Raw genomic sequence first — 13,972 nt, 5'->3', positions numbered from 1 at the left:
ATAGCCGGAAGTAAAAATGGAGAAAAAGGACGAAAGGCCTGCGTTACGTGGTTTAACGATCAATAGGTTCTTCATTTCGTCTGCAAGTATCGTAAGTTCAAAAGACTTTCAACTCATATAATAAAATGCTGATCTCCAGGAAACAACACAAATACGAATCTAATTGGCTTAAAGTGGTATGTCTGTTTCGGTCTCTTCTGTTTCATGTCGTGTTCCCACTTCGTCCTTTGTGCTACCGTCCTTTTTCTGTCGCCGATTCCAGTTTTAAACAGTGAGATGTCAACTATGATTGACGCCGTATACGATCTAAGTTCCCTAGTTGAACGAAAGCTAAAAGAGAAACAGAAGACTCGCCAGGACGTGTGGAAACGAGAAGGCACATTTGGCATCTTTGTGAGCAAAGGCGAAGATGGGCGACGCCGCATCGTGGTTAGGGATGGCTGGACTTCGTACCACATCGATGGTGAGTTCGAGCTGGAGGACGCTATATTCAAAGCGGGTTAGTATTGTTTTTGGTGTTTTTTGGTCACGATTCATCGTTTACACCAAGCAATAGACTCCCCATCATCCCACCTTGATCGAACTTCACAAGCTTGAGCAGAACCAGATGGCCCTGCCGCTTTATCTTCTATTGCGCCTGGTGTCAGACATCATGTCACCCACGACTTTGTCGAAGATTGGTTCGCCCGCCTGGTGAAGTTGGAGAGCTCACCTGAAAAGGGGTACGAGCAGGAGGCCTCAAACCTCTCCTTCAGGCGACGAACAATCGCAGTACGTCCAGCCGTAATCAGCAAGCACAATTCATCTCATCATAACACCATAACATAAGTGCACAAACTCAGCGAAAAACAAAAAAAGGAAGAAGAAATAAGCATGTACTAGCACACTTTCTCCAATAATTTCTGTTCAACAATTTTTCAAACTCCGTCGTGGGGGTACACACTTTGTACGTAGATGCATACTCGTTCGCAAATATGTAGTATAGTAAAACCTTAGCTTTATAAAAAAAATATATATATATATATATAATAACATGAATGGTAACCATAGTTATAAACAATAAAGTTTTTCGAAAAATTGAAATATTAAATCACCTACGAGTATAATAACGTATGTGGTAATTCCGCCACCTAAACATCTATGTTGTCACGCGGTTATGTGTGTACTTTGACAGCTAGCTGAGATTTTTGAAGCCCCTATTTGAGCTTACAGCTCACGCCGTTTGAAGCACCAGTCAGTGTATAGAGTTCATTCTGCTTCCGATTGGATAGACAACCGAGTCCCGTGATAGCTTAACGGGTAACGTATTGGCATAGCGGTAGTAGGGTCACATGGTAATCTAGCTTCAAATCCGGCACACAACTCCTTTCATGCTGGGAGCTAAACGTGTGATGGTACGTTTAACGGCGCCACTGAACGTAAAGCTCGAGATATTTATTGTATACAGCCGTTATAGACAGATACAAGCAGGTAAGCAGCTTTTCCGAAATCACTTCTGACAGAAAGAAAACGCGTTACTTGTAACAAAGAAGACAGAAGAATTTAAAATAGAGACCGTGTATTATTTACATATTCACACATCTATATACACAAACTCGCAGTTAGTTGCACCTTTAAATGTTATAAATATTCTTAATATTATAGATCTATCAACAATTGCCCTTTCATCCCCTTCGTGCAATTAAGATGACATTGTACATATTTAACAATTTGCGTACAGCAGATGCTTAACTAGAAGTTTGCGAAAATACAATTCTACCTCATTTCGTTATCATCAACATAGCATAGCTGATGATGGCTTTTGACCACATTGATCCTACCGCTATTCTGCTGACCTATGAGGGAAGGTTGCAAAATTAGGTAATGCAGCTCGTCATTGCTATTGGGTGATGCTGCACGAAGGTCATTCGAAACCATCGACCTTCGAGTACCTGAGACGCAGTACGGTGATATACAAAAGGATCTGGAAACTAGTCCCTATCGGTGAGTACGAATACAAAGGCAGCAGTAATACGGTCTACATGTTGCAGCAGCTGTTCAACCCGTTTGACGCGTTTATGAGGTCGCTGAACCAGAGGCAAAACCGACCGTAACCCTATTCTAAGTAAGTTCAACAGTTGTTCTCCGTGCCGTTCCGTTAATCGGTCATCGGTGGCATCGGACAAATCTAGTCTTACATAAAATCGTCTTTTTAGAACTTTCTAACGATATTATTAGCAAATACGTACATAGTGACCGCACTCCCGGAACACTGCCGGCAGCGACCATTACATTGATCCGATTGCGTTGTCGAGCTCTGCCATCATACTTTATAGAAGAGAAATTACACTAAATTGATTTGGCAATTGCCATAAGATCTACTTATCCAATAGCCCAAAAATAAGATTAAATAGAAGGAAGATATCGTTAAAATCGAATCGGTCAAACACATCGTTTTTAACGTTCCGTAATTGTGGCGTATTATACTTTACGGGACTCAGAATCACACAAGGTGTGATTATTATCTAATTTCACTTATTTAGCTATTTCGTTATATATATTATATATATATTATATATATTATATATTATATATTTTAATTCTTATAATTGTTATCTATCTCTAATTGTTATATATATTAATTCAAAGCTACCTACAACCATTATTTAGTTAAGCTGAAGGACACCTTAATGCGACAGAGGGAGGTGCGTGATAGAGGACATGGGTGGAGTATGTGAATATATACGAGATATATTTTCACGGGAGGCCTCCTAGGGTGTGCTTTTATGGTAAATACACGATGTTTTCTTTAAAAATTGACATACAATCATGAATTCCTTAGTGAATCTGCTACTGATTTGTTTGGAACTTCTGTTACAAATCCGTTTCTGTGTGCACCGTATATGCTGTTCAGGTGTTTAGCTGAGAACAAAATCAAATACTCAAAATTAGCCTTGGCTAACATACTAAAAGAGCCCATGAACAATTTGTGAGAACAATTAGAAAGCAGGCGACGTATGTTTTCGCAACAAAGGTTGTTTACAGCTTCAACGAAGCTCACCGACATGACTTACCGATGTACGCATTGTGGATAGTGGAAGAAACTCAGAACCTTAATTAATGTCCTATTATGCCACACCGTAAAAGGCAACCATAATTGGCAATAATGTTTCGCAAGAAGCGAGTCCTGAAAAAGCCGATGTTAACCCCAGTACGTTCCAAGAAAGTAGTGCACTGCCCTATATAAACCGCCAAAATTTACCACGCGCTATATCGTTTTGTTAGCCGTTCAAAACTTATTTTCAACTCGCCTAAAATTCTTTTCTTTATTTCAACTTCTAACTGCCGCGAACTAAGTTAGCCCCTCGATTGTCTTGTGCCTTTATAGTTCCACCAACAAGAGAAGGTATTACTGCAACAATACGAGCTAAGCGTGTGATTAGTATCTTCATTGGGCTCCACTGTTAAAGCCGCCGGTTCGCGTAGCATCAGCGGCAGCGTATTCGACTTTTCATTTACTACTGGGAGACCATTATTCTGCCACGGAGCCTTCATCTTTACTAAAAAAGCGATATAATATGTGGCAGACTTGCCTGTGTAAAGTATACTTGCATCGTGGGGCGTTGAAAAAATCGTACTTCTTTCTATCCTAACAAAAATGTACACCAGAGCTATGAGCATGATTATGAAGCGCGGTATAAGTAAACGCCATCGTCAACCTGATTTGGCAATCTGCTTATCAAGCTGAATAAATGAGCCTGCGATTCCGCCCATCCGCGTTTGGCCATACGCACGCCTCGCCTTTCGATTTACTGCTGCTGCTGTCTTACGCTGATCGTGGTGTCCGTAGCCATATTGGTCTGCAAGAACAGACAATACGGAAATGCCTATCAAGGTCTGATCTCTTTCTCTGACCGCACCTCTGTGACACGCTAGCATGTGCTTACGTTGACGCTCGATGCTTCGCCGGCCGCTTGTTGCGTTTGCATTGAACAGCCGCATCAACGTTTCTGGTAGTGGCGATCTCTGCTGAGAGCAGAAAACGTGAAGCTAAAAAGCGGGATCACGCTGCCATCCGCCACCGATCCTCTACTGTCTATAAGAACTACATCAAACTCTCAAATTAGCCTTAGCTAACAGGCTAAAAGGACCCACTTTATAGTTAAAATAAAAGCGGGTCGTCTCTACCAAGCCTACAACTGTTACCACTGTACAAGGGCGTTAAGGCCGGTTTGTCGTTTCCTCTTTCTTTCGAGCTCCTGGTGGTGGTACCTTTATATTTGCTTTACATCGCCGCCGTTGCTCCTGTCCTCTAATCCTGCTCATGACTATGCTACCTTTGCCACCAACGCTGATTCGTGCCACGCTGGGGCATACGGCAGTATCAGCTGACATTGCTAACACTGAGAAAGATAGCAATGAACTAAGCGCTCTGCTCTTTCTGGACCCATTTCATTTGCCCCCGGCACACTAGTTGTGCTTTTAAGAGAAAAGAATGGAATACGACAGAGTTGAGTAAGACGTTTATCAGTTAGAGTAGAAACGAAATATAGAGAAAGAAAGACGGAGCATTTAGTTCGGTATAGTCGTACGCACTATTTACTATAAACCTGAACACCCCGGCGGACACTTTCACGGTACTTGGTTCTAGAAAGGGGGGTGACACGCTAAGTAATGTTAAAAGCTTATCGATAGGCTTAGGGTACAGGCGCAGTTGAGGAACAAGCGATAGGCGGTGAGGCAGTTCGATATGGCGCTACCTGACTGTACTGCATTTGTTATGGTAATATATAATTTTATATCACGACTCAATTATTAAGACGAACGGGTAAAAAAAACACCTACTTATTGAGAGAAGGTAGCGCATACGGGTTTGGTCCAATAGAACTGAACGTAGCTGTTGAGGGCTTGGAAGTCGAGATAAATATGAGCAATTTGCGGGCGTATAAACATGATATTGTAGAATATCGTGGGCATGAAATTACCAGTTGCATACAGTCCTGCCTGTGCGTCATGAAGATAAATGAGACGTAAAGTAACAATAGATAAGAAAAGCAAAATTCCCGTTTTAGAGAAGTTTATCGAAAAGCAATATAACAATACCTGTAGCAGTAATATTTAATGGGGGTGCTATCTCGGTAAATGAACAATAATTACATATAGAATTTTAATGGAAAACTTAAATTATAATGACCCTCGTATTGATATCCATTTGTATAGCTGTGTATTCTTGACCTTGTTGGCACCAAAAATAAACAACAGCCGATGGCACTATGATTGAACAACGGTTTAGCATTACATATCTTCATGCATGTGAAAATTCCATGTCCCTCCAAGTCGTACTTTAGTTTACCTAGTTCTCTAGAAGACGGTGATTATTTTCCGTTTTTTTTTTTTTCATTTAAAACATTTTGCAGGTTTCGAAAACTCACATAAACGCATAGATGTTACCTAAATTGTTTTCCATAACGGTGACTCCCCCCAACCCTACTAATTCGATCAATTCCACGTAACAGCTTAGTTATTCAGTCAACTATTATTGTATGTCCCAATTGGCCGTAGCTGATAAAGCCGTCGTCCCATCAGTCCATAAGCTGCCTTCCTGCCGACCATCTAGTACAACTTAAGTAATGTTAGGTTGTGTCTATGCGATAAATTGATATTCCTGTAGTTTGTCTGAAGAGTTAGCAGTTTAAATCGTAGACGACTACTCAGCCATTAGCCTGTACTGGCTTCTTTTTCTTAACTGATACCGCAGGGGAGACTAATTGCTTTGATTTGATCAGAATTCCACCCTGTTCCCCCGTTCCCACTAGAGAAAACGAAATCTAAGAGGGTGAGAAAGCTTCCACCAGAGCGCCGTTAAGTTCGAATGCAAGACTGGAACACTGAAGTGTCCGGAGCATTGAATCGACAGTCAGACGGCGTGTTGTATGCCTATGCAAACGTCTCACAATAGCGAAAGGTAAAGTAACCATAACTGTTGCAGCGCTACGAGTATCTTGCGCGGACAGTGGAATCGAAAGGGCAGCACATGTGGCAGCAGTGATATAAGTAGGACAGGCGTTAACGGTGGGTGATCGTGTCAGTGGTATCAAAAGCTCTACTAGTTTTTTTTCCTAGCAAAGGTGCATATAGTGACAAAGATGCATATTGTAACCTGTATAATCTTCAATGCATACATTTCGAGGCGGTAACACAACGTCGGCATGGCAGTAGTGGGTGACATCGACGTTGTCGTGAGATTCAGATGTAAGCGAAAACGAGTCACAGCATACTGCTTTATTCCGTATAGAACGTACTGCAGAAGGTGGTCACAGCGTGGCCGTTGTGGGTAGGGGGTGTCTAATCCTGTTCCCATGAGCTTCAACGAAGTCGACTAAGTTTTAATACTGGGATGGTAGAATAAGTTAAGATGCGTCTGTGACGTGAGCAAACGTGAAAGCTACCACAGGGGGTTTGTGATCCAGTGTTTTTGAATTGCTGTTGTATATGTCGCTCGGACAAGTAGATTATGAGAATCGAAATATAAAAGAATAAACATTACTCATGGTGACCTCAGCGAAAGAGCCACTTACTAGGGAAGCTCGAACCGGTGCTGAACTATTCGTAATGCGAATGCGGTACAAAATATGTCCGTGTTCATACTCGAGAATAGAAAAGGTAAGCTTGAACTCTGCGTATTTCGGCAGCGGTACGTTAAATTGTTTGTTAAGAAGAAGCCTTGTCAAGGAAGAGCGTCCTGGCAAACGACAAGAGAAAGCTAGCGGAACGGAACTTCCAGGTAGAATTCAGAATAGATATGCTTGCATTGCAGACGTTCTTCGGATAGAAATGAACGAAGTGGACGAGGCATGCTGTGTGCGCGGACGCACTTCTAGCAGCAGCTGCTGCCTGGCGTCCAGGCTGCACGTGTAGCGAGTGAGACTAAGAAAAAAAAAGTATTTTGGTGTGGGGACAGCAGCAGCCGAAACAATAAAGGCGAAAAAGTAGACGAAGCGCGTGGGAGAAGGCGAAAGGGTGAGCTGAATGGAAAAGAGGGCAACGACCTACAGGCGCGAAAAGAAGCCAGTGGGCATTTGGCGTAGCTGTTTGTGTTTATATGTAAGTGTAAGTATATAGAAGGAACCCGGCCAGTGCAAAAGATTAAAAAAGTGATAGCTTTAAATGGCCATGATGAACGAATTTCAAAAAAACATGAAAGGCACCCATGCGAAGGGCGGATATCGTTTGCACATACATCGCCGTAACCGTAAAGGCCTTGAAGGAATTAAAAGACCTAGAAGCAATGATTCAGCGTTATCGAGATACCATACGTGGATTTATATATATGCTGATTTGTTCTCTATAAAGGGAGGGACAAATATGCAACTAGAACATCGTGAGAAGCGTAGTTACATCTTAGAAAATAGTGGTCAAGTGGTCATCGGCCGAAGTTCTCCAGATTAAAGGTGCTTTTGTTATGCTCATCGCTTCCTTTAAAATAACAATTTAAATGGCCAAGGTACATAAAAGTGGTAGCTAGAATTAGGTTTAAAGCATCGTACAATAAAGTGATGAAACTAGAAGTAACGTCCCCGTAAGTAGGAACGCTCAAGTATGGAAGGCGATGATCAAAGAGCTCTCTCAAAAAGATAGATATGCATGCAAGCGAGCGAGCGAAATATTTAGCATGAAGCTAGTCGTCTACATTACAATATATTATTAGATATAAGTTACTCTACTGATTTGATTAAAGCGTAGCGCTTGCAGTGTTGGACCGATAGACGGACGTGCTATAAACCTAAGCATGGGGAGGTTAAGTCAAGCAAAATTTTCAATGTTTGGCGGGCATGTGAGTTACCTCGCCATGCAAATAAAATCTATTGAGATACTCAAAATGGTTCGCTTCGCGCTAGCTAAAATCCAACCTTCGCTATAAAATCTTTATATCCATTCGTATATAGACGCTATTGCATTCACATCAGCCGAAGTCCAGCTCTGTTCCCGCTCGCACCCATCATTACAATGAATTATCTTTTCGAAAGATGAAAACTGGAAAACTTGCTGTCGCTGATAGGAGAGAGGTCAAATGCTTTGGCTACTGCCGCTACTGCTTTCTTTACATTCGTTTTTTGGACAGAGCAAGAAGGAATACCAACACGGTTACCTCCCGGGAGAAGTCCGTTCCCTCTCTTTTTTCACTTTACCGTTGCCAGGTCTATCCCCAAACCCCGTTCTTTCTCCATAGCGGGTCTCTGAATGTGGAAAATTACGTCGATAAGCCAACGAAAACGACGTGCGGACGGCCATAGGAACACCAGTAATGCTAAATACAGCAGCAAAAATCTCCCTAACGTACGCACGTGCAGCAACAAATCCTTTGGCTACGTACATATAGACCTTTTCTCCTTCTGTATTGGTTCGTCCACTCTTTTTCTCGGCCATATGGCTCATTCAGACTTATTGAAGAACTGTAATACTGCTTTGTTGCTAAGGTCGCCAGTACCCGCCAGCTCTGCCGATACCGGTTAAACCAACTAGAAGCTGATCCAGCTGGAGTCAGGTTAACTTTTCAGCTTAGTCAGCTTCACTCTTTTCGATTCTCGGTGTAACAGGCTGCTGTTGGTCTGGCTTGTTTTCTTATGGTGCTTGCCTTGAGGGGACGATTCAAGTTTGCACTTCCACCGTCCGCCGCATACGGCTCACAGAAAGCCGCCTTACAACCGCCACTAGTTCCACAAACTCTACCAGTACTATGCTTGAGGTTCTATGCTTTTGGATTTTTGGTTCCCAGTTCCTTTCTGTTTAGGCTCTCCCTAGTCCTTCGATAATCCCACAATTGCAGGCCGACGGCGAACCAGTCAGTTAGTGGGGTGTACCCTTGTTCTACTCTATTAGGTCACAGCGCCACGTTGCGAAGTCTCACCCTCAGAGAAGATCATGCAGGAAGTATCTGCTGTCGTTGGTTCTTTTTAGACGGTAACGCCCGCTCGACTGATGCGGTTTCACCCAGCAGTTGAAGCTACTGCAACTGAGCTCGCTTTACTTACAGCCAATGGCTCTGTCATAAGCATAAGCATTCGAACAGAGCGGCTGAATCTAATATCAATACACAGGACAGCGAAGCACACGGCCATACGCCCTCGGGGCAAGCGTATTTTTATGCACAGGGACAATTTGATCTTCTTCAATGCTCATAGACGCGTGCTCCAATCGAATTTGCTTTGTAGGTTTTCGTATGCGGGGAGATTGGCGCGTCCGCTCTCAAACAGCCTCAGGAGGTCTAATTAGCTTCCTCGTTTATATACCTGTGCTGATTCAAGACGCGCGCTGTTCACTTGTTCGCGTATTATTTAACTACAATGTCAGTACATATGTCATAGTCTGTAAGCATAAGTGATCGATTTATAATTGGGTGAAGTTTGCGTTGAAGGTCGAGCGCATCAAAAGCAAAAAAAAGCACAAGATCGTTATAATAATCCAGAAACGGGCAGGCTTGTTGCGAAGTCGGATGGGCAATTGATTGCTAGGTCGCTTTACAAAAACGATTAGGTGCGCGCACACATTTCGCAAACATGGAATACAACGTACGTTAATAAGCGGAAGAGTACGACAAAAGCGTTACAAACGCTCTTCTGAATATCACTGCATAATATGTGCAGTTTGGCAGGCCACTTCACCGATGCGTGCCTCCAGGAAGTCTGCTGCATTTACGCCTCTTGTACTGGAGTCACAACAATGCTCCGCGCGCGAAATACGAACAGGGTAGCGAATAGTTTCATCTGAACTAAGGGGCAACGAGCAAAAGAATTTCAACTCAGCTAAGTCCTTCTCGGATTTTTGATTTTGCCTCGACTGCGTTTTTCCCGTTATCTGTTCCAACGAGATGTAGCAACAACGCACGTACGTTGTGTGCAGAATATGTGCGTTACTGAAACGTGCAGAAGTCTAAGAGCTCCGTTTCGGGGCAAGAGAGCTGAACTACGGTACCAGATGAAGGTGGCAACGACGACGAAAACGATCATTGAGGTGACAACCATGATCTGCGAGCTGTAACGCTGGCGTCAACGGTAGCTATGGGCGCCGTTGCACTACGTTAGTGCTCACGTTACGTTAACACTGTGTACGATGAGCATTTTCATACAGTTTCATGTGAGAGAAGCCGCAAGAGCGACTCCTTTTTCCGATTCCCAAGTGGAGTGCCACGGCTGTTTGCGACCGACCATGGGGACCTGCCTTATGGCGAGGTTTTTCCAGGGGAAGGCGGAAGGCCGTACACTAAAGATACACCAATCTACGACGACGATGATTGCTACGCCTGTTCTTTACTGCTGCATAGAACCCTGCACGGTGGAGTGTGCTGTTTCGTTGTCCTTTCAATAGAGAAAGCTTTAAAACGCTTGTGGGTAAGTTTTCGTAACCACCAACTTACAGCGACAGAATGTAGTGAACCAATTGAATCCTTTTCACTAAATAAATGCCTATATAGAATTAGCCACCTGCAGAAATTCGCTGTCGCGCCTATCACTTGGTTCTCTCGCTAAGAACGCGTAGACCTTTCGTTTTTAGCGTCAATACTAATACGATATAACGGAAGCGATTCACTCTCTACAGGTCCGCGCGCAGACTGATTATCAAGTCGCTACGAATTTCAGAAACGTATTTGTCATTTGTCGAAATTATGTTAATGCTGCAACGGTAGACATCAGTGGAAAATTCGGCAGAAAATTGTTTCAAATTCAATAATATATTCGAAACTTAAAAAAATAATTTGAGCACAGGAGTCTAACTAAGTTACCTAAACTTGGCCCATTCGATTTGGATAGGAAAAACCGACGATCATAATTGTAGATAATTACTGCCGAACTTAAATGGTTCACACTGCCAATTGACAGGTAATAGGTGTAGACCAAAAGGAGCAAAATATAACTGGGCTTGTCAAGATACGTTTTTGGATACGTCTAAAAGGAACGCTGGGCCGTGGATATTGGCCGTCGTATTGTGAAAATTAGAATAAACGTGTTCTAAATAGAAAGTTATGAAAACAAGGAAAAATCTCTAACTGGACGCGTGAAATAGGCCGATAGACAGAATGCGGAAATACACATTTATCGAATAGAAGTTTCAATCGAAAGGTGTTTTCCAGCAGTTTCGATTAACACACAATGTGCTTTATGTATTATGCAAGTAACTGTCTTGTGAAACAACCCGTTGCTTTTGTTAAGCTTATTAGATATCGTGCACCGAGAAAACTGGTAGACGATTATCGTTATCTGCTCATTGCAGGTTTTTGTATTGGCTACCAAATCTTGGACAGGGAAAAATCTGGTCTGAAATCAACATCCGATGCGGGGATTAAGTCAAGGAAAAAAAGTCATATAATTTTATCATTATGATTAACATAGACGTGTTTGAGGTTGACAGAGTGAGCTAGCAGAAGGTACAAGGGAGATAGTAGGATATGGGATATTTGAAGCTATTAAGGTGTTTCCAGCGGCCATCAGATAGCTACGGAGCTACGTGCAGGGTCGATCTATAACGAACGGTAGGATAAAAATGTTTGAATCAAAACCGCATCTGTTAACCGTATTCTTAACTGAGGAGATGTGTAGTATGCTAGACGAACCATTTATGGTCAGCACTGCACGTCGTTTGATGTAATCATAAAAAAATGCTTGCGGATGGTAAGCAGAGAGCGCACGAGAAAGTTTACTAATAGGTAGGGATATAACGAAAAATACTGTGTTATCTGATATGATATTTTGATTGTACAAAAGCTCTGTTCAACTTTAGTTGAACATAATTCTCACCGTAGGCTTCAAAGATTTCGCCAGAAATACGTGAGTGGTACTGCTGTTCAGCTGCCTTATATTTGTGAAGGATTATAATAGGATAATATAAGGATAAGTTAATGAAGAGCGTGCACGCGTGTCAAGAGTATTAAAACATCAAATCCGCAATGTGTCGAACATCTGTTTTGGTAACTGCCGTATTGCCCCGGCCAGTATTTAAGTGCGAAACGATTTGCCTAATGAGTGGCGGATGCTTGGATCAGCAAGTAAGTTAATAATCTTACTTTTGCATTATACCAACCTCGTTTGCTTTCTCTGTCAGCATGAGGGCCAGCGCGGCCTTCTAATGTTAAATACATTTCTTTAATGATGAAGTCGTCCGATAATCAAAGCAGAACTTAACAACAAGAGTAAACACACTATAGTAGGGTACACGTACTACTAGATATTCGGTAAAGCTGAACTAGATATTGTAAATAGTTTATGCACAGTTCAGGACAAAAAAAAAGGGTGTTACCTTAGGGTGTTTAACGGCGCCGTAGGGCTGCAGCGTTCATTACATTCACTTCCGATTATGCAAAATTTCCGCCCGCCTCATGTTCAATTCACCTGGTGACATCAAATAGGACAGTGAGTGTCCACTGTCCTATTTGATGTCGCATTTCTCTATCATTTTTATCATCGTTCCGCCATATCTTTGAATTGAGGTCCATATGTCTTCGGTTCCAGCATTATTGGTGTTTGGCTGGCCCCTGTTAGATCTTTCTTAATCTGTTCTGCAGTTCTTTTATTCCTTTTTAACTGATTTCTTACATTTGAACGGCGTTGCCTTTTTTCATAGGTCACACGGGACGCACACAGTCTTATATAGAAATGCTCCTGAAACCATCCGTGTTTGGTTATAACCTGCCTGAGGTAGTAGGACAGATTTTCGTCTCGTTTGTCATAGCCTGAGGTGCGTTCTTTTCTTTATAAATGCTGCTATTGCAGTCCAGTTTTTTTCTTTATTAGTCGACTACCTACCCGCGTGCCTTTTTTTGCTGTCAGGGTCCAACTCTGCTGTCTCTATACCCTTTTTTGTGTGCCAAGACCGATGCTTTTGGCTGTCAGCGTTCTTTATGGCGTGTTTGAGAGACTATTGTGTTCTCCATTATAGGCAACTTCCTCTTGGTTTTTTCTGATTTGTAGGGAGGCCAGTACCCCAACCGATGCTGCACAGGGCACCAGTTACCGTTACCTACAAAACCATGCTTTTGCTGTACGATAACGTGATCTTTACAAAGTTGCTCATTACTTTAACGACTTTTGTCGTAACATGCGACACAGGCGGCGCCCAGTTACCTCAAGATGTTCAGACGGTTCTTAACTTTTACCGTGTGTCCTTAAAACTTAGTGTTCAGCGTTCGACATCTCTTTCGCCTCAGCGAAAGAATCGCCACTACTTGTTCTGCCGCAACATCTAGCGTGTTCCTTTAAACCTACCTCCTAATATGTGCAAGCTTTTTATTTACTTTCACAGTGACGACAGATTGCCTGCATATGCGATAGTTTCAGATGAGAACTTTAACTTCTGAAAGCTCTAGCTCTGAAAACTTTGTTATCGACGAGCCCTTGGTAGATGGGTACAGAATCAACCTCTGGAATACTCCGCCCGTTATCTGGTACTCAGTGTCTTCTTTACTGTTACCTTTCTCCTTGAGTCAAATTTCCCTTCTATTGCTCACGATATATTTGCGTAGTCCATTGAGTTGAATGCGTTTCATTGGGTGTCGGATAGAGTCATGAGGCAGAACATGCTGCTTTCGGCTTTTCATTCTCTGTCTTGTTCTCTATTCCTCCAAGAACTGTTCGCGTTAATGTCATTTTCTAAAGCACTACCGGAAGCTGGAAAAAGCTTCCTTTCTTTCCATATCGTCCACCACATCTGCTAATCTAGCTCAAATGGGTATGATCAACCTCTGCAAACCCCAGAACTATATCTCTGGACCTTTTTCAGATGTACACAAATGGTTGCGCTGTTGTGTTCCAATTTCAATGATGTTTTGATTGCTCGTTTAATTACATACCTATAAAGATAAGACAAACGACGATTTGAATGTATTTTTGTTTGTGTAATGTCCATACCAAGCAATACCTTCTATGCATCATAATGTATGATTTCGATGTTTTCGAGTACACAATTGTTCGAAAACGGTGCAATCAGATTACACGATACATAT

The 13,972-nt window shown here is 42.4% G+C and overlaps 1 protein-coding gene across 3 annotated transcripts in view; it reads left to right on the top strand.

The window, feature by feature from the left end:
• The window catches only part of LOC111263677 (dual specificity calcium/calmodulin-dependent 3',5'-cyclic nucleotide phosphodiesterase 1A), a 285,107-nt gene that overhangs the window by 109,194 nt on the left and 161,941 nt on the right, over positions 1-13,972 (top strand). For all 3 annotated transcript variants that reach the window (XM_086969741.1, XM_086969739.1, XM_086969742.1), the window contains exon 5: positions 263-463. In XM_086969741.1, coding sequence (XP_086825867.1) covers positions 263-463 — 201 coding nt within the window. The remainder of the gene's footprint in view (positions 1-262; positions 464-13,972) is intronic.

This window comes from Varroa jacobsoni, unplaced genomic scaffold, assembly GCF_002532875.2.
Source record: "Varroa jacobsoni isolate VJ856 unplaced genomic scaffold, vjacob_1.0 scaffold_781, whole genome shotgun sequence".
Taxonomy (NCBI): Eukaryota; Metazoa; Arthropoda; class Arachnida; order Mesostigmata; family Varroidae; genus Varroa; species Varroa jacobsoni.
Note: the sequence above shows the minus strand (reverse complement) of the source record. Positions and strands in the feature narration are given on the sequence as shown.